Source organism: Neolamprologus multifasciatus, chromosome 22, assembly GCF_963576455.1.
Source record: "Neolamprologus multifasciatus chromosome 22, fNeoMul1.2, whole genome shotgun sequence".
Classification (NCBI taxonomy): Eukaryota; Metazoa; Chordata; class Actinopteri; order Cichliformes; family Cichlidae; genus Neolamprologus; species Neolamprologus multifasciatus.
The window spans coordinates 29,953,791-29,975,163 of NC_140459.1; the positions used below are offsets into that span (position 1 = coordinate 29,953,791).

Genomic DNA, 21,373 nt, shown 5'->3' on the forward strand with positions numbered 1-21,373 from the left:
AATCTACACTTAATCAACATCTTATTGCCGTACTCATTGAGCTGTTGCCCACATTCCTAATTTTCCTTGTGCATTTTCTCAATATTGCTGACTCAGTCTGGATAGATAACGACCAATAATGAGGCTTGAAGGACGGGTCCTTCTGTTTGTTCATTTAGATGTCCCCCGCCTCACTTTAATTTAGAACATTTTGAATTTGGATGGGAAAAAAATTGTGTATTGATTACAGTGCTTATTATGTCTCCATTAGGAAGTGATAGTGAGTGGGAGACTCCAGCAAAATGTGACCGTTCCCCATGTACCGCCGTTTAAAATCCTTCAGTTATACGCCTTGCTTTGCTCTCATGATTCCATTACAGAAGCTCTCCTTACGCTGTGGCATTGACTAATGGATAGCCTTTGCTTCTGTGTGAAGTGTAGGCTGCTGTATGATGTGCTTCAGCAGGTCTAGAAATGAGAAAGGTAAAGAACTCATAAAAGAGACCCTGTAAAATCAGACTCGATGAGCCCTGGCTACAGCCCCGCGGACTGGATCTGAGAGCATTTCAGTGCTGACTCTGTAGCACAAATTGGTCCTGTGTGTTTGTGTTATTTGATACCAGTTGAGAGCTGCTATCCAGCCGGCAGTTGTTTCATCTCTGCACCAGCACACCTGCTGAAGGCTGTGAATTCTCAGCCCTTATGGTTCGGCCGAGCGGAGCTCAATCCGGAGCCCGTGGATACACTGAGAAAGCATGGAATCTATGAACAATATTTGCTCACGGCTGCTAGATATTGTATCATGGGAAGTATCTCAGTTGTGCTACAGCTGACTTGACCTCCCCCGCCCTTTCTAATAGGGGAAAAGAGCAAGCCTGGCAGCAGCAATTACTTCTTTATTTGTACAACATTGCCCCCTAAAGTTTTTTTCTGGTGTATCTCCGCAGGCCCCCTCGGGGGCCGTGTCAGGAGGACACTGCATCACAATATAGTGCAGTAATTTACCACCACTTGCTCCCAGCAAATTGACCGTGGATGAACCTCACCTGTATTACTCTGTCACATTCAATTTAGGGAAAACACTGGGGAAGCACGGCGGGTCAAATAGCATTTCAAAACTAGAGAGGGATATGCAGATCCAAGAGAAATTGAGCTACCTGAAACATGCCAGTGGGTATGTAAAATAGATACAGATGTGAGTAACAGCTGGCTGGGAAGTAGGATGCACTGTAACCCTAAATCATGTCCTTCCCTACCAACCACGGTGGTGCTTTAATGACTGGCAAATTTACGAATAAACAGATGGTTCTCCGTTTTGAAAATTTTAAGAATGAAATTAATCCTGTAGTAAATATTATTTTTTTAACATTTTGAATATATTTTGGCTATAAGGCATTCGTTACTGAAGGTGCGTGAGTGTGACGTGTTTTGTGGGGCTGGGGCGTCCTCTAGTGGCAGGAAGTCGACGTTATATTTTGACGTTTCCGTCTCCGGCAGACATATTGCTTACCGGAGCAAATTCTGGAAAGCTAGAAGTGGGAAAGGATTTAAAATTGAATCACGTCTTCACAACTTAGCACAATAAACCCGCATAGGACACAATGGGTAAGCTGTTTGGCAAGTTCCTACTATAGGCATGTATTCAAAGTGGTTTTAAGATTCACTTTTGTCGTCGGACTTGACGGTTATGAAATCTTCATCCTGTTACTGTTGTTTAGCCAGTACGCTAACTCGTTAGCTAGGTGCTAGTCGGCGTTGCTACGTAGTAAGGAAAGATGAGTTGCTATTTTACGTTAAGTCATTTGCTATGTCTCCAAATTATAAAGGTCTTTGGACAGTGTTTCCCTTTTTACAGTATATCATGTTAGACACATTAGGGCAATTTTAACCAGAGATAACAGCTAGTGCCGTTTTTAGCCAACTTGAGGAAACTTGGCTAACAGCTAACCACGTTAGCACCGCGTTGTACTATTTCAGAGAAGACGCACGTATAGCTTAGAGCTCAAGTTAGTATTAGTCATGGCAATATAACGGCGTTATCGAATAAAATACGACTGTAGAGTTGTCAATTTTCTCTATTTGTTTTGTTTTGCAACCGCCTGTAGCTTTACAGTTATCACATTACATAGGCGCTTTAAAGCGCTACTGCTGTTTATTTTATATTATGAACGTTTTCTATCTGTCTGGTCGCTGCTGTTTGGCGGATATGGCGACTGTAACTTGGTGAGAGACTTCCAGCGTCGTAAAAAAAGTTTTAAATCAAAGCCTCTGGGGTGACACGTTTAATAGTGGTGTTCGAGAGGCAGTGATTTGACTTTTTCCAGTAGCTGGCGCCTTCACTTAGCAAGTGAAGCTGCGTAATTTCACCCTTGCTCTTCAAACTCGGTGAATTATATAATAAGGTAAAATATTTATAATAATTTAATTCCTATGTTCAGTCAGTCGGCAGTGAAGTGGAAATGTGAGCTAACTGATTCCATGCGGCAAGTAGATGACAGACTGCTATCATCACAGCCGACTGTGAACTCATGAGACAGAGCGCTCATGTGACATGTTTTCCAGACTGTTCTTATACAGTCCTGTGATAAATACACTTTGCAGTGACATTACTGGAGTATGTCGTGTTCAAAAGCTATATCTAAAGCTAGGGGTAAGAAGTACAGTTACTGTGCCTGCGCATATAAACTGTATATTAAAAATGAATGTAAGTTCTAGGTATGAAAAGCAAAACTGGTGGGGAAGTTCCTTAAATCCTGTCCGCAAGGCATTCTTTGTCTGTGATCTCAGCAAACACCTTGCTGATGAGCTTATCATTTCATTGAGTTGTTTCAGTGCTTATTGAATTAAACATGTAAATTTGGGGTCCTATTAGAGTCAAGCCTGAAAGTGAACGTATTGGAATGACAGGGTGAAGCTGGTGGCTACAGTATGATTGGAGAAACATTCATCTTTTTAAGCTCTAATGCCCACAAAATGGCAGCTATCAGGCAAAATAGTTTCTATAGGGTGATCTTGTAGAACGGTCCAAGCAGCAGCAGCTATTAAGCCTGTCACATGGGGGTGTAAGTAATTAAAGGTTTATTATATAGCACCTTTCACAGACATGTCACAAAGTGCTTTACAAGGTAAAAACACAATACAGTCATAAATACCCTGGTCTAATTAAAAGCTTTTTGATATAAAAATGTCTTTAGCTGCTTTTTGAAGGTCTCCACCAAGTCCAAACACTGTAGAAATAGGGGAAGTGCATTCCACAGTCTGGGTGCAACAGCTTGGAAAGATCGGTCTCCTCGAGTTTTAAAACGAGTGTGGGGGACCACTAAAAGGTTTTGGTTTGATGACCTGAGGTTATGAGTGGAGGCATGTGTATGAATCAAATTGGCAAGGTGGGGGGGTGTCCATGTAATGCTCTAAAAGTTAAAACTAGACTTTTAAAATGGAACCTAAATCTGATTGGTAGCCAGTGCAGCGACTTTAACACAGGGGTCACATGAGCTCCCTTGTTCGAGCAGCCTTGCTGCAGAGTTTTGAACAACCTGTAGTAGGGCTGCCACTAGGGCTGGGCTATATCATACCGTTCACGGTAATACCGGTGTAATTTTGGGCAACGATAGGAAAATGAAATATCGCGATAGAATATGGGTAAAACGCGCGTGCGCAGTGCCTTTGTTTACATACGCACATGGCGGCGATGCAGAATGAGAAGGGTGAAAGCGGATCGTTAAATGAAACGGATGAACCAGAATTGGTTTGTAAAAATGCTGTAACTTCAGTGGTGTGGAACTGGTTTGGCTTTCGTCCTTCAGATACACAACAAAGCACTATTTTTGGTAGAGCATGCTAGCGGGCCGTCGTTATTACCGTGTTTTTTGGAAAATATGGCACACTTAATATCAATCCTTTGATTTTTCTGAAAATCGACAGTGCCCCTTATAATCCCGTGTGCCTTATGTATGAATTCTGGTTGTGTTTACTGACCTCACAACAATTTTATGTACATGGCGCTCGACAATCTGTCAAATGTTTTAGTACGACTTTGCTAAGCTACGAAGCCGCACCGCTTGATGGATTGTCGGAGCATTACGGCTTTCGTAGTCAGGAGCCTCGCGGAGTGATACGTACTGTGCTTCAACATAATATTACCGTATTGTGTGTGTGTAACACCTTTTTTTAAGTTTTGTAAATATTATACATGGTTATGCTGAGGATATGTCGGCCAGTTTCCACTGGAAATGCCTTTTGGTTAAACTGTCAGCAAGGAATTTGCACTGTTACGTTTTTATATAACTTTAATGCACATAAAAAACAGCTGCTTGTTTAAGTAAAAATACATTGATGGGTTTTTTGCACTAATAAAGTTGTGGAGTTGTAAAGTATTTTGACTAGTGTCAATTATATCGTTATCGCAAATTTTCAAATGTATATCGTGATAAATATTTTTGGTCATATCGCCCTGCTCTAGCTGCCACAAAGGATTATTTTGATAGTCGACTAGTCACCGATTATTTTTGCGATTAGTCGACTAATCAGATCATGCATTCATTGGACGTAAAACGTACAGCTTATTGCACCAGCATGCATCTGCTCTTATATACAGTGGGGCAAAAAAGTATTTAGTCAGCCACCGATTGTGCAAGTTCCCCCACTTAAAATGATGACAGAGGTCAGTAATTTGCACCAGAGGTACACTTCAACTGTGAGAGACAGAATGTGAAAAAAAAATCCATGAATTCACATGGTAGGATTTGTAAAGAATTTATTCGTAAATCAGGGTGGAAAATAAGTATTTGGTCAATAACAAAAATACAACTCAATACTTTGTAACATAACCTTTGTTGGCAATAACAGAGGTCAAAACGTTTACTATAGGTCTTTACCAGGTTTGCACACACAGTAGCTGGTATTTTGGCCATTCCTCCATGCAGATCTTCTCAAGAGCAGTGATGTTTTGGGGCTGTCGCCGAGCAACACGGACTTTCAACTCCCGCCACAGATTTTCTATGGGGTTGAGGTCTGGAGGACTGGCTAGGCCACTCCAGGACTTTCAAATGCTTCTTACGGAGCCACTCCTTTGTTGCCCGGGCGGTGTGTTTTGGATCATTGTCATGTTGGAAGACCCAGCCTCGTTTCATCTTCAAAGTTCTCACTGATGGAAGGAGGTTTTGGCTCAAAATCTCACAATACTTGGCCCCATTCATTCTGTCCTTAACACGGATCAGTCATCCTGTCCCCTTGGCAGAAAAACAGCCCCATAGCATGATGTGTTCCACCCCCATGCTTCACAGTAGGTATGGTGTTCTTGGGATGCAACTCAGTATTCTTCTCTCCAAACACGACGAGTTGAGTTTATACCAAAAAGTTCTACTTTGGTTTCATCTGACCACATGACATTCTCCCAATCCTCTGCTGTATCATCCATGTGCTCTCTGGCAAACTTCAGACGGCCTGGACATGCACTGGCTTCAGCAGCGGAACACGTCTGGCACTGCGGGATTTGATTCCCTGCCGTTGTAGTGTGTTACTGATGGTGACCTTTGTTACTTTGGTCCCCAGCTCTCTGCAGGTCATTCACCAGGTCCCCCCGTGTGGTTCTGGGATCTTTGCTCACCGTTCTCATGATCATTTTGACCCCACGGGATGAGATCTTGCGTGGAGCCCCAGATCGAGGGAGATTATCAGTGGTCTTGTATGTCTTCCATTTTCTGATGATTGCTCCCACAGTTTGATTTTTTTCACACCAAGCTGCTTGCCTATTGTAGATTCACTCTTCCCAGTCCTGGTGCAGGTCTACAATTCTTTTCCTGGTGTCCTTCGAAAGCTCTTTGGTCTTGGCCATGGCGGAGTTTGGAGTCTGACTGGTTGAGGCTGTGGACAGGTGTCTTTTATACAGATGATGAGGTCAAACAGGTGCCATTCATACAGGTAACGAGTGGGGGACAGAAAAGCTTCTTACAGAAGACGTTACAGGTCTGTGAGAGCCAGGGATTTTCCTTGTTTGAGGTGACCAAATACTTATTTTCCACCCTGATTTACGAATAAATTCTTTACAAATCCTACATGTGAATTCATGGATTTTTTTTTTCACATTCTGTCTCTCACAGTTGAAGTGTACCTCTGGTGCAAATTACTGACCTCTGTCATCATTTTAAGTGGGGGAACTTGCACAATCGGTGGCTGACTAAATACTTTTTTGCCCCACTGTATCTATCATTAGCTTACAGCTTTAAGTGTTTAAGGTATGTGCTAACTAAAAATAAAGACAAGATGATAGTTTATTAAATTTTAATGAAACTTGCTGATTGTTTTGGTGGAGTTTAATAAACTCAGACATTTGCTCCTTGCTATCTAAAATATAACAGGACACCGGAGTATATTCTCGAGCATCTCACACTTCTGATAATCAGTTGTCTGCTTGACGTTTGTTCAGCTGTGTAAAAACTATAACTTTAACCTCAGCCAAACCGATTTACTCAGGAACAAATAAAATACTGCAAAAAGCCAAACAATAACATTTTTAAGTTATCTAAGTGACTTATTTATCATGTTTAACCTGAGTAGCAAAAGCCGGCGGTGGATTTGAAAATTATTTCCCCACCGGCTCTAGTGAGCCTTGAACCCCGGCTAGCTATCGAGCTGGTGGGTAACAGACGTCTCCGAAAACGTAGAAGCGCTTTTGAAAATATGTGGTGTCTTGATAAACTGAGCAGATATTTGAAGTTTACACAGTTACATTCTCGCCTGAAAATATGTTAAACGTTTATTTTGTGACCCAGAAAGAATAATAAGAGTAATATTAAAACTAACTAGCTGCCACCATTGTTGGAAACTGAGCGGGGACGCGCTATGAATTCTGGGATAGGTTGGGCCACGAAGTATACACCCGATCCATCCTTCAAATCTGGGGAAATGAAGGGCGCATTTGTCGGAGTCTTCAAATTTGGACAGTCTTCGTTGTGTCGCTGTAACGTAATCGGCCTACAAATGCGGGCACAGGAGAATGCAGTTCCTGAATTTGGACACAGCTACGATACCGGACACTGCTTCTTCTTCTTCGGAGTTTAACGGCAGCTGGCATCCTCGTACATGCAGTGCTGCCATCTTCTGTTTAAGTTCGTTATTACACTCTTAAATCCTACTACTTATTCCTGCGTCTTTTGGATCTTACAAAGCTTCAAACGACGCATCGACTATTAAATTAGTCATCAACAATTTTTATAGTCGACATAATCGTGACTAGTCGACTAATCGTGGCAGCCCTAACCTGTAGACGAGCTAGCCCTTTCTTGTTTAGACAAGTAAACAGGCTGTTACAGTAGTCGAATCTTGTAGAGACAAAAGCATGTATTATCATCTTGAGTTCACTTGTTGACACGGTGGATCTAAGTTTTGAAATGTTCCTCAAGTGAAAAAAAGCAGGTTCTTACTATTTGATTTAAATGTCCCTCCAAAGAAAAAGCTTCATGAAAAATAACACCTGGGTTTCTAAGGTTATGTTTCTGTGAGGAACCCAAGTCACCCAGTCGCTGTTAAATATCAGGTATTGCACTGTCTGGTGCAATAATCAAAGTTTCTGTTTTAGCTATAAGCAGTTATTGTTCAACCATTGTTTAATGTTGGTTAAACAGTCAATCAGATCGGAGAGCTTATGAGCTTTAGCAGGCTTAAATGAAAATAATATAGCTGAATATTGTCAGCAAAAAGATGAGATACTTCAGGAAACTGCTGTGTTATCTGGCTTAAAGAATGTATATTAAAAACAGAATAGGTCCCAGTACAGAGCCCCGAGGAGCTCCACACAACAACTCTGTAGATTCCGACATGATCTGGTTTGCAGACACACTAGATATTGGAAGTGGGAGATATTGGAAGTTTAATAGAAATCCAATGCAGCAGACTCGTGGGTTTCAGGACGTTCAGCCAACACCTCAGTCGTGCACCATCAAATGAGACTGGGTGACAGACCCCGAGAGATCCAGAAACATGGGTAGCTGCAATTGCTGATCCTTCCATAGGTTCTCCTACAGAAGCCTTACTCTGACTTTTACTTCTTCTAGATCAGGTGTCTGCAACCTTCAACATCAAAAGAGCCTTTTTAGCTCCTCCTACCAAATAACAGGAGAAAAAAGAGCAGCACATGTGGGTGATGAGGGGGGCAGACAGACAGGTGATGGTTGTAATTGGGAGATGATAAATTAATACATATAGTATATGTATTAATAGTGTTACGGTTACCCCTAATTTTAACCCATGACTCACGAACCACAGGTGGGTTGCTGACCTCTGCTATAGCTGCATCTCTCACACCAAAGGCTCATTTTGCGACATCTTCGTTCGAGCTGAACTAAACTGCGTTTGACTTCTGGCACTGTTGTGCCGCAGTTAATCTAACAAACACATTGCAGAAATGAGAGCATCCAGCTGCAACCTGTTCATGTGTGCCATCCATCCCTGTGGCTTTGCCATCTGCACACACGTGCTGAAGCATTTCAGGGGTTTGTGCTAATCCCCTGAAACCATAACATGACCTCAATTTCTGACATTTGTTACATTTGTTCTGATATTTAACCTCAGAACCTCCCCACTGTTACAGTGGAGGGCTTTTGGCACACATGGTTGGCATCGTTCTGTGGTGTCGACAGGTTTCGGTGCTGTCCCCCACCTCTTTTTCACTCCCCAATAGGCTCACATGTGACTCTGGAGTCTGCCTGGTATCCTGTTCTGGTGGCATGACTGCACAAATGCTGAGAATGGGCAGTTTGGCCTGTGTGGGCACCGATTTATGCTAACTCTGCGATTTAACTGAATAAATAGGTTTGTTCTGGGCTGGCTGACTGGTACATGAATAGGTTGGCTGTGTGGGGGGTTTTGCGTCCGTGCATGTGTATTTTTAGGCTGTGTTGTCCGGTTTTCATGAGCTTGTTTATGCAGGGTCTTTTTATATTGAGGCATGTGTGACAGCTGTTTCATCATCATCATAGCTTATTATTAGTAGGAATGAACGGATCCAGCACCTTCCAGTTCAGATGCTATGTCAATACACTGCCTTCAGGTATCTGATGATACAAAGTACCGATCCAAGCCAGTATAATTTATAAGCCATCTAAAGACCTGTGAAATCAGTCTGTGTAAGGCAACATCAGGTTTGGCCCAGCTTTGTAAAATACAATTAAATATTTTCAAGAATGCAATTTATGTCTATTGAAATGGTAGTTATGAATAAAATAATACAATTTTAACATCTGACATTTAAGATCTCATTTCACCTCAGTGTGAGATTCTTTACTGCATGCTGTGATCATGAATGGTCACCTGGCGCCTTCTTTTCCTGCTCTTAGTGTCATAGACGTTCTCACACACACACACAGAGGTCTCATGTGGAGCAGAGGTGGTGTTAGACAGGTGAAATGAAATAATAGTAGTCATGTTGCTTTTTAAGGGCAATTAAAGGTTCCCAACAAGTGATACACCGAATGTGACAAGAGTCAGAGTGAGAAGGGAAAGCCTTTCAGATTTCTTGTTTCTGCTTAAACTAAAACATGTTGTAGACATACAACTAAAAGTTGTTGGTTTCTGAAGGATGGGGGGGGAAAAAAGCCTCTGTAAGTGCAAACGTTGGTTTTTGATTTAATCGTGATGTGTCTTTGACCCACCAGAGCCGTCAGCCAGTCCGGCCAAGGATAACTACAGGATGAACCGATACAAGAACAAAGCACTGAATGCAGATGAGATGAGGCGCAGGAGAGAGGAGGAGGGCATCCAGCTCAGGAAACAGAAACGAGAACAGCAGGTATGAGACCAAATGTGACAAACTCCCAGTTCATCAGGTTATTTGTCTCCTGGATGAGATTATGTCACTGTGTAGTCTGTGTTCAGCATGTGAGTGTTTAGGTCTCTTAACAGCTTTTTGTAATCCCAGCTTTTCAAACGGAGGAATGTGGACATTCTCAATGAAGAAGAGGTCATGTTAGAGAGCCCACTGGTGGACTCTTACCTCAGCTCTCCAGTAACTGTGAGTAAATGATCATTATTTTTTTAACAAGTCTTGCATAGACAAAAAGATGATCACAGACTAGATGCATTTTTACATCACGTTTGTGTAAAGCAGTTTTTAGCCTGTTGTCCAGCTTGTGGATTGTAAACAAGGGAATCTATGGTGAGTGGGTGAAGTGTTTAAAGTGCTTGTATATGGCCTCTTGCAGGAAGGAGTTATTACCAGGGACATGGTAGAGATGCTTTTCTCAGAGGACCCAGAGCTTCAGCTTGCTACAACACAGAAGTTCAGAAAATTACTTTCCAAAGGTACCCAGTCATTGTAGTGTACTGAGAGTGATTCTACATAAGAGTGAAACCATTCGTGCTGTTCCCCATAGACCACAAAAAAGCCTACATGTAGTTTTGCCTCTTTGTTATTCCAGAGCCTAACCCACCAATTGATGAAGTTATAAACACCCCTGGAGTAGTGGAGAGGTTTGTGGAGTTCCTAAAGAAGAGCAGCAACTGCACACTACAGGTCAGTTATTTATTTATTTGTTAAATATACAGTGTTAAACCTCCAGAACACACAGAGACTTCTGAATTGAGTGCAAAAAATGTGATTTTTTTTTCTTTCTTTTTTTTTCTTTTTTTTTAACCATGTCTTTGGTAGCAACCATGCTACTTTGCTTTTTAGGATGCCTTTAACAGAAAATAGTGCTTGTTATGCTCGACCTTACTGCAGAGGTAGCCATTGCAGTGTTCTCCTAAATGATAGGTGTCACCACTCAGACAATATCGCCTCATCAGTGCTGATATAGGAGGAGAAGAAGTCAAAACTTCCTTAGTCTTATCTTTTCAAACTGTGGAAATATTTCCCTGTGTATAATCTGTGAGTCTCTATCATTGGAATGACTGTAAAAACAGACACAATTGTACACTCATGTCTTCAACCCAGCTGCAGCAGTACAACGTACCCGGTTCAAAATTTTCAAACAATACCAAGAGTAGTTCATCAGTCCTACATGACACTGTGTTAGATTATGTTGATGCAGCCAGCCAGCTGTAAGAAAGTAGAAACTTGAAAAGTGTTTTGAATTGCCATCATTCTTGCACATAGTAAGTGCTGTTATCTACAGTTCATGAGAGTCTCACTAAAAACTGCTGCTTGTTTCTCTGCTATGTCGTGTTGCTGCAGTTTGAAGCCGCCTGGGCGCTGACCAACATTGCGTCAGGAACATCCTTGCAGACAAAGACGGTGATTGAGGCTGGAGCAGTGCCCATCTTCATAGAACTGCTGAACTCTGATTTTGAGGATGTTCAAGAACAAGTAATGCACCGGTTCATAGATTGTTCGCTGTAATAGATATCTTTCCATACTGTGCTATACCCAAGATTTTTGTCTCACTGTTTCTTCAGGCTGTGTGGGCCCTCGGTAATATTGCAGGGGACAGTGCCGTGTGCAGGGACTATGTGCTGAACTGCAACATCCTTCCACCACTATTAATGTAAGTTCTTTTATTTCTGCTTTTGAGTCAAACCTTCCTACAGCTTTTCTCCCTGCGACAAATTTCTAATATGACTTCCTGTATGGGCTTTTGATTTTCTTTGGTATTTCAGGCTTCTGACAAAGTCCACTAGACTGACTATGACTAGGAATGCAGTATGGGCTCTGTCTAATCTGTGCAGAGGAAAAAACCCACCACCTGCTTTTGACAAGGTACCACTCATCGAGTCAACACAAAGGATGCTTTAGGGTCAGAAAGTTCTAGGAACCCCTCTGAGTGCCTATAGGGGTGTTCCCAGGAGACTCTCATGGCCTTAGGGTTATTCATGTCAATATAGTTTCAATTAGCTGCTTTTTCTATGCAGACAAAGCTGAACATTCAAGTACGGATAAAGGCTCTTTGTTATATCAGCCGATCACTCCGTACTATTACGAGTTTTCTGGCTAAACCATAAAAAAATGTATCTACAAGAAGTTAATTTAATACCAGTGAAATGTATATCAGATTAAATCGAATGTTGAGTGGGAAGAGAATTGTAATTTTCCATTATGCATTGTCTTCCTATGGTCAGTATATAAAAGATGCATTTAACTTCTAATAAGTTCAAAAGTTTCAGAGATTTGGACTTCAAAAAAGCAACATTTCTGTTGAATATGACAGGAAGTTGCTGCTAATATTTACTTGTGATAAAAGTTAAACACGTTCTAAAGTAAACAGAAGTCTGTAAAAGCCAGCCTGTGTGAGGAACACATGGCTGTGTCCCACAACCAGTCAGGTTGCCTGTATTTACCAATTCAGATCAACACTAGATGCTGGATTGTCACAGCTGCAGCATGTGAATGGTTTTGCTCTTGAATCCTTCTACAATAACATTTCTCAGGCGGCACCATTGGTTTCTGCAGCTCTGTGTACTAGCTGACATTTTGTGGGACTTTTTCTTGCAGCATTCTTCTAAAACAGTGACTCTTTTGTTGTTACATTTCTTGCTTTGTGTGACCATTTCAGCCACCTTAAAGAGTCTGGTGGCTCTGCTTTGCTCAAATACCCTTTGTGTGGAAAATTTTGATATGTTGTCTCTCAGTGATTTATGTTTGATGCTGAATTCACATTGTTTGTCATGATACATATGCATTATGTTTGTGTTGTCTAGGTGTCACCCTGCCTGCCAGTGTTGTCCAGGCTATTATTTAGCAGTGACCCAGACTTGCTGGCAGATGCCTGCTGGGCTCTGTCCTACCTCTCAGACGGCCCCAATGATAAGATCCAAGCCGTCATTGACTCTGGTGTCTGCAGGCGCCTTGTAGAACTACTCATGTAAGATCAGGCTTTACTGTGCGTTATTTCTGAACCTGTAAATTTGACCTGTACATTTATTAAAATATTTCCCAACCCCATCTTTCTGCAGGCACACTGACTATAAGGTGGCTTCACCCGCCTTGAGAGCTGTAGGAAACATTGTCACAGGAGATGATATCCAAACACAGGTGAGACAATAATAAACTGAAGTTGGTTTGATGACTCCAAAGCTTGTTGCATGTTGAAGAGGCGTTTGTGTCATCTTAATTTTTCTCTCAGCTTACCAAATGTTTCAAATGCTATTTGCTTTGTTAATAATTGTTGCTACAGCTGCAAAGTGATGCAGTTCAAAGATCTGAGGTATGTTATAAAGAGCGTGTGAAGTTTTACCCTCTGCTTTGCTGTTTTTAGGTGGTGTTGAACTGCTCAGCCCTGCCTTGTCTGCTTCACCTCCTCAGCAGTGCTAAAGAGTCCATTCGCAAAGAGGCATGCTGGACCATCTCAAACATTACAGCAGGAAACAGAGCACAAATACAGGTATCACACCCTGAGTTAATTTCTCAGTTTACCTGAGGAAAAGCTCTGTGGAAGCACTTTAGTGTTTGCCAAACTATCTGTGAAGTTTGTATTTTGAAACTTTTTTTTTTTTTTTTAGACACAAACTACAACTATTAATCCAAATTAAACAACCTGCAAGAGTCAAAACTGAAACTGATTTTTAAAAAGCATTTGTTTACTGTCAGTAGTTCAGCTAATATTAGTCTACTTAAATCATATAGGTTGGTGTTGTTAGACTCAGACACTGATCATGACTGTCACATTATTCTGGTGCAAATTTAGTTCTCCTGCTGCTTGAATGTTGTAGGACTTAATTGTCAGCATTACACAGTGTTGATTAATTTTATGTAATCACAGCTGCAATACAGTGTCAACTGTGTTTTATATATTTAGTGGTTTCTTCTTTTGTGTGGGGCCAGAAAACAAGTGTCTTGTGTGTCACAGCTTTTCAGCTCTGTTTTAATCTGTGTGTCTGGCTGCACTGGGTGGCTGTTTAGTGGAGATGCTGTGCCTTATTTGTAATTCAAACGTATTTTAACTCAACTTGTACTGACTGCAACCTTAGCCAGTAACTGTATTCAAGGTGCAAAGGTTGGATTATATTGAAGAATTATTTTTATGTTGGTCAGTTTCTGTATTTTTGTCAAATTGTAACATTCATATTAAAAATTCCTAAAACTCTAACGCCCTGTCAAATAACATTAGTTTTTGCTAGTTTTATCTAGTGTATCAAGTTGATGATTGCAAATCAGTTTTGAATGTCTTTTGCATTTCTCCTGTACTGATCTCTCATACTCCTCCACAGACGGTAATCGATGCAAACATCTTTCCAGTACTGATTGACATTCTGCAGAAAGCTGAATTCAGGACCAGGAAAGAGGCAGCCTGGGCCATCACCAATGCCACGTCTGGAGGAACACCAGAGCAGATCAGGTTAGCTTCGCAAGATTCATTTAGTTGACAGTCCCTCCATTGTCATTTAATCACATCAGCAGATCAGATGAGTAGCTTAAGTCAATTGCTGGTTTTAATGATAAGACTTTTGGAGATGATTTAAAGTAGGATTTCAGTAGTACTGTATTGATTCAAAAAGCATTCTGCAGCAAAATGTTTTCTCAAGGAACAAAAAAGGTTTCAGCTGGTTGATGAGTCTAATGGGGTTTTCTGTTTGAGGAGAAAATCAATTAACAGCTTGTTAGAAATGAAAATCCCCATGCAGAATTTGGGTGATTAGAAAAATAAGGAGGTATAATAAGTGCATAAAAGTGAGGCGATAATGTGAAAGAGCTGTGAAGAATAACTCAGACTTAATTGTAAAGTAAATAAATGAATCACCTGCATTCATCTGCCTTATCCATGTCTGTTTGCGTAAAGATATCTGGTGAACCTGGGCTGTATTAAGCCCCTGTGTGACCTGCTCACTGTGATGGACTCAAAGATTGTTCAGGTTGCTCTCAATGGACTAGAAAACATCCTGAGACTGGGCGAGCAGGAAGCCAAACAGGAGAACAACGGCACTGGAGTTAATCCTTACTGCAGCCTCATCGAAGAAGCCTATGGTACGCTGCAGGAAATGCACACAAACATGCATGCTGAAAAAACATTTGATTTAGATTTGATGCAGTTTACATATAACACAGCATTATTGGAACACTTTCAGTGTCACAGAGATGATCAGTGCTGATAGGCTCGTAGCTTTATCACTTTGGCAGACACTGAGGCCATATTTCCCTAAATGAACCTCATAGGCATAAAGGCATAAAACTAATGATTGAGGCCATAAAGTTAACAGGAAAGTTTCTTGAGGTCACAAAGTACGGAGGCTACCAGTCTTTTTGACGCCATACTAGTTGCCTTCTGCTGGCCATTTGAAAGAATGCATGTTTAAGGCCTGGATTAGCTGCAGCCACGGACGCTACATCTGTCTTCTGTATATGATCTGTAGCTGGTAGTAGTACTCATTCTTTTGTTCTGGAGATCGCCTGTGAGCTGGAGGGCAACAAACCACACAACCTGAAATTGGTTCACATGCAAGACCGAATACTGATTACTGTGGTGAGCTGCAGTCCAGCCCAGAGTGTGATTTTTACCACAGGATTAGACTCTCTGGAGAGGCAGCTACTTAAATTCCTCCATTAGGGCAAATAAAATGTCAAGCTTCTGCTTTTTTCTAAGGCTGCCATACATACTACACCACCAGAGGCAGAACGCAGGACAGCTGAATTTAAAAAAATCAGTTTGGGGTTTTTTTTGTTTTTTAGTTTAACAGCCATTCTGGTATTCCATTCCTTGTTTTTCCAGGTCTTGACAAAATTGAGTTCCTCCAGAGTCACGACAACCAGGAGATCTACCAGAAGGCCTTTGACCTAATTGAGCACTACTTTGGTGTGGAGGACGAGGACAGCAGTCTTGCCCCTCAGGTGGACCAGGCCAACCAGCAGTTTCTCTTCCCTCAGCAGGAGGCCCCCATGGAAGGTTTTCAGCTATAAGTCAGCCACCCTTTCCTCTTCATACCTCCTCTCATAGATGGCTCCTTTTTACCACCGTGCCATCCTCCCTGAACCTCCACTAAATCACCATGAGGCCACGCCCCCTACCCTTTGGAGGAATGCTAAAATTGTTCCACTCTCCAGCCTGAAAATGCCTCGCCCCCTTTCATCGTTTCCAACCAGTGTACTGACCTCCTGCAGGGCAGACTCTCATGTTTCCTGGCTGAGGGAAGGGCGCCACACAAACTCCCATTACAGCTAGAAGAGGAAGTAATCACCAGTAATCATCAAAACGCACACCCAGACATCTTCCTGTCATTTGACAGCGCTTAGATTCTCTCATTGGCAGCAGTGGTGATTTGTTAGTGTCTTTATATACACTTTCATTTCTTTTCCAAACGGAAATCTTTTGTTTTCAGGATTATCCATACAGAGCGTGCAAACTGGGGTGCATGAGCAGAATCTACCCAACTCTTCATGTCACTATGACTCAGTGCAATTCAAAAAATACTTAACATGATCCCTTTTTTTTTTCCCTCCTCACCCTTTATTTATCTGCCTCCGCCCCTTTTTTATTTTTTAAATTATTTACATTTTTTTGTTTTATTTTTAGTGCTTGTGATATTTTCTTTTGCTTTGCCTGCTCCCAGTCAGTAGGCTTAGGCCTGTTCTCTGCATATCTGCTCAAGGTGAGAAGAAAAAATAGTCTTTATGGGGTTTAGAGCCACAGATGTCAACCCCAAAGTTTGTCGCCCTGAGTTGGATGCCCAAGCTAGGAAGCATGATTTGTTTTGGGGGTTTTTTGTTTTGTTTTTTTAAGCGGGTGGCAAGAAGGGTGAAACTTTATCAAACAGAAGGGCTGTGAATGTTTTTTGTTTTTTTTTGTTTTTTTGAAAAGGTTATGTTAAAACGTCTAGAAAAAATATCCAGGTTTTGAGGGTTAAATAGTTAGAGACCCAATGTTCGTAGTGTGCCGTGTTATTAATAACATTTGAATTATGAAGTGATCTAACTATTAAAAAAGGCATAGTTGGGGATTTAGGAGGAGAAGAGCTGTTGGCAGCAAAAGCAGCAAGAATTAAGAGCCTGGGGACAATGTCTTGAACCCCAGTGTTAACTGGTTGCTGCTGGCCCGCAAGCCCCCTCCACTTCCCCTGGTGTATGTGGTAGGGTTTTTGCATGGTGTTATATTACCCTGCCTACAGCCCTGAGCATCCCTGGCCAAACACTACGAGGAGTCGTTGCTTCTTTGTAAACAGCATTTGGAGTCGAAAGCAGGAACCGGGCCGGATTCGGTGATGTTAACAGTGATTGTGTATTGACGGTGGTGGTGTCGTGTATAGTGGTAGAGTTTATCTATAATATATGGCATTCTATATCACTATATATTTTTGAGGAATGGCCGTGACATAATGATTTTGCATGGGTTCATTGTAATATGTGTCGATGTAAATTGCCTGTTCTCTGCTTGGCAGGGACGGTCTGCACCACTTCCTCGTGTGTCTAACGACAAATGGTGTTTAGCCGGGGATGGAGCTCAGAGAAATAACAAGCCTAACTGCAACAGAAATTCAAGTATAAGTGTATATTTGAATTTTGGTGTATTTTCATTATATAAATATATTTGCGCACACTTCATGCACACTTGCATACACCAGCAGACACACTGTACACACACCTCACACAGATGAGTGGCTAGTAGTAACTAAAATGGTTTCCATAATCTTTGGATTTAAAAAGAACTAAATTTAAAAGGGTTTGTTTTGATTCTCCACAATGTGAACATATTGGATGTTTTTTGTTTTTTACTTATTATTTTATATTTTAAAAAAATCCTGCTTTCTGGAGCAGATGAAGGATTATTTCCCAAAATCCTAAGGATTGCTTTGAAACTGTTTTAGTTGTTTCTAGCCTCGTGACTTTTGATGGTTAAAGTGAGTCCTGTAAACTCTGACCTGAGGGCAGTTTGACCTCTAACAGAAGCTGTTCTCAGGTCAGCGCTCAGGCTTTGTGGATGGAGCTGAACTGTGGTTGTGTGATGTTCGACTTACGGGGGCACTCTGTGAGGGAGGGATCGATTGACTCAGTGACTAGGTCCTAATCAGAGTCTGGGAGCCCTCTGTTCTGTGGATTACTGAAGCATCTCCAACTTAAGACCATGAACCTCTACATTAAGTCTTTATCACCGAGATTAGGAATGGATCAGTCTGCTTAATAGCAAATATTTTTTGACAAAGGCAGTTCTTTTTTATTTGGTAAAAAACACTAAATTCACAGGCATATTTTTCCATTTTGACGTCCGTGTTAATCTTCTGTCTCAGTGGATGACACCGTCATGGGAGACTTCTATTGGTTCATAGCTTGGGAGGGGTGTTAGGCACTGTTGGGTGTTGTAAAGTGCAGTGAGAGCTAAAACCTGTCCTCCTATGAGACAGACATTTGCAGTCGGTCGGTATGCGTCATTACTTTTAGGGGAATTAATCCTTGTTGGAAAATTTTTGTTGCAGGCAGTAATCGACTCCACCGGCGCTGTTATCTCTCTTGCTACTGTGCTACATTTTGTACTCCAGACCTTCACCCTCACACACGACTACAGACTGAACTCTGGTAACAGAGAAAATCATGAGAGAGAGTTTTTCAAGGCAAAAAATGCCACACACACAAAAAATTCTTCACGACTTATCATGATTGGATTCTGAACAAATAAAATCTGTTGTTGTGATGCACAACCTTTCACCAGACCAGCACATTTTAACTGGGTGTTGCTGCACAGGTAGATCGGCGATTTCACATTCAGGATTGTTCCACTCTTACTTCCAGCGTAGATCAGCAGTAGAGCACGTGATGGTGACAAGATTTTTGTGTTTTCACGTTGGGTTTGCGATGTTGTCCACTGAACGCGTGTCCTCCCAGTAGATGTAAAAGGCTGAATCAAGAGTTACATGAGGATCAAGAACTTGCCTCTACACTCCTCATGTGTAGGGGCAGCATTTACGACTGAAGTCTCTGATTTGATGGCCAAGTCTGTGCTTGGCCAACAGATGATAACAGAATTTGCAGTTTTTAAAAATATTCATAAATAAATCAGTGAATCAACCAGGGGGGGGGGAATAAAGTGTAAAATAAAAATGCACTCCTATTCACAAAAGTGCCAATCCGACCAACAAAGACTTGAGGTTCTTATGTATCTGTCTTTGACTTAAAGATTTGTTTTTCTTTATATCTTTTATTTACTTGAATGTTGCACACGTTTTTTTGTGCAAAAACATTGCTGCTCTATTTTTCTTATCTTTAAAGTTACACAATTTGCCATGGTTTCTGTGGATAAGTGGCATTCTTTACTGTGGGCGCCTATAAAAAGGGAGGAAAAAAAGGAATTTAATTAAAGAAAGCCAATTGTCATGTGTCAGGGGGGTAAAAGGACTCAACGAACGAATCAAACTGGTCTTTTCCAGCTGCTGTCCATTGGTGTGATGGTCCCCTCTGTAACAGTCTTCTAATAGTTTTCACTGTGCATAGATGAGCAGTGGGTTCATGTTCATGATGTCACGACCTGCAGCCAGTCGCCCTCTGCAAAAAACAAAAACAAAAAACGTCTGCACTGATACAAACTTTGTAATGATGTGGCACATAATGCAAATAATGGAAACCTAAGCAGCTGTCAGGGCAGACAGATGCAGGTACTGACCTAACTGTCCACGTTAGTTTACCAAAGTTTTGTCCTCTTGAAGGCTGAAAAATTTCCTTGATGGTTAGTTTGTATGACTTTTATGTGATTGGCTTGTGTCGACCCGGTCAGAATGACTGACAGATCCCTTCAGGCCGTTTAAACCTTGCTTCTCTTCATTAGAAGCCGCACTAGATGGCATGCTCTATGTCACTCCTGAGTTTTCTTTTCTCTTAAATTCAGGCGCTGTTTAAGGAGTTGGAAAAATGTGCAGATTAATCCAGAAGACTGCAATAAAACATTGTCCAAAAAAAAGAAAATCAGCCACACCCCGAGAGGCAAAGGCCCACCTACAGGAAGAGCAGCTCTCACAGGTGACACTCCTTCCACTGGGTGGAGCGAACACAGGCTACTACTTGACATTTTTCTAAGATAAAAACAAAAGAAGTTTAAATAAATCTGGGATTCAGAAATAGTACAATGATTTACATTAAAAGTATTATAATTTAAACTATATGTATGTTCTGATACATTGACAGGGATTCAGATGTAATTCTAATCACTTCTAAGAAGTGGAGAAAAAGCCTCATTAGAACATGTCACACGAAAAAACCAAAAAAAAAAAAAAAAATAGGTGGTGAGGATACAAGCTTCTCTTTTTTGTTTTTGCTTTTCTTGATCTTTTTCCTGATCAGGATATTCTGGGCTATATTTTTGGATAAATGTGTTTAAAGTTCCTCGTCAGGCTGCGTGATCAGGAATCTTGTAATCTATCGGGGATTGAACAGAAATCACTAAAAATCACAAATCCGACGTGTCTTCCGTCCTAGGAGCTATTGGTGTCTTTATCCAAATCTAAAGTAACGTCTACGCTACAAATGTTTACAATGCTACGTGTTTGTAAAAATACTTTTCATATGCCATCACTGACCAGTCGTGACGTATCTTCTGCTCTGGTCCTCTCATTTCTTTTACACGTATTTATTTTCTCTATTCTTGTTTATGGTTTTTCATTTGCTCCAAACGACCCATCTTTAAACTGTGACTCGACTTGACTTTTACCGACGGTATGAATGAGCGACGAAAAACTAGTACACTTCAAAACTGAACATGACACACAAACATGAACATGAAAAAAAAGATGCATACAGGAAACGGCAACAATATAAGTGTAAAGAAAGCATATTGAGATTTAAGAAAAAAAACTGTTCAGTGGAAATATTGTGCAAATCAAATAAAGTTATGTTGCAACCCCTTTAATGAGTTTTTCTTCCTCAATGTTCTTTCATGTTGGGGTGTTGATGGTGATATTTAATGTGAAAGAAGACAACAAACAGTACTCTGTAAAGGTTTTGAGCCAACATTTGTTTAGATTTATAACGATTCATTGAAATGTGGAAACATTAATGTAAATATGTTGTAGAAGGCAAAAACAGTTGGTATAATTCTTACAAGCCTGATATTCAGTATTTGGTATGACCAGTTTTATTAAACACAGTCTGAACTCTCGTAGGCAAACTTTCTTTTAATGTCTCTAAGGAAATTTTTTTTATCAGGAGTAGTTCTCCAGACCTGGTTTCCACGCAAAAGAAAACACTGGGAGCCGCAAATACTTTTTGACATCTAAAATGAAGATAACACTATATATTGTTTTTTACCTTTATGCTTTGTGTGAACAACTAAAGTGTGTTGCTTATGAAATTCATGAATTGCTACAGAGAAAATTACATTTTAATTATGAAATTAACACATTTTGAAATCTTAAAGAAATATAACAAAAGGAAAGACACCAACTTGAACTAAAATGATCCATGTAGCAAACAAAAACTGTTGTGAGCCACCACCCTTATATCACCTTTGGGCTTGGTGATGGAACCTTGACCTTGAATTGCAAAAAAAGCACT

The 21,373-nt window shown here is 40.9% G+C and overlaps 1 protein-coding gene across 1 annotated transcript; it reads left to right on the forward strand.

Moving 5' to 3' along the window:
* The first annotated feature begins 1,446 nt into the window (after nucleotides 1–1,446).
* On the forward strand, nucleotides 1,447–20,729 carry kpna6 (karyopherin alpha 6 (importin alpha 7)). Its single transcript, XM_085148226.1, has 14 exons — nucleotides 1,447–1,584; nucleotides 9,633–9,766; nucleotides 9,896–9,988; nucleotides 10,179–10,278; nucleotides 10,395–10,489; nucleotides 11,150–11,281; nucleotides 11,371–11,459; nucleotides 11,572–11,671; nucleotides 12,610–12,773; nucleotides 12,865–12,943; nucleotides 13,167–13,292; nucleotides 14,119–14,246; nucleotides 14,688–14,872; nucleotides 15,615–20,729. Exons 1-14 carry the CDS (start codon nucleotides 1,581–1,583, stop codon nucleotides 15,800–15,802), a joined length of 1,617 nt encoding a protein of 538 aa, XP_085004352.1. The 5' UTR covers nucleotides 1,447–1,580; the 3' UTR covers nucleotides 15,803–20,729.
* The last annotated feature ends 644 nt before the right edge of the window (nucleotides 20,730–21,373 follow it).

Excerpts from the sequence above, each read along its gene's own strand:
- kpna6 (XM_085148226.1), top strand. Across the intron at positions 9,767-9,895 it reads AACAGAAACGAGAACAGCAG|CTTTTCAAACGGAGGAATGT; the intron begins GTATGAGACCAA and ends TTGTAATCCCAG. Across the intron at positions 10,279-10,394 it reads CAGAAAATTACTTTCCAAAG|AGCCTAACCCACCAATTGAT; the intron begins GTACCCAGTCAT and ends TTGTTATTCCAG.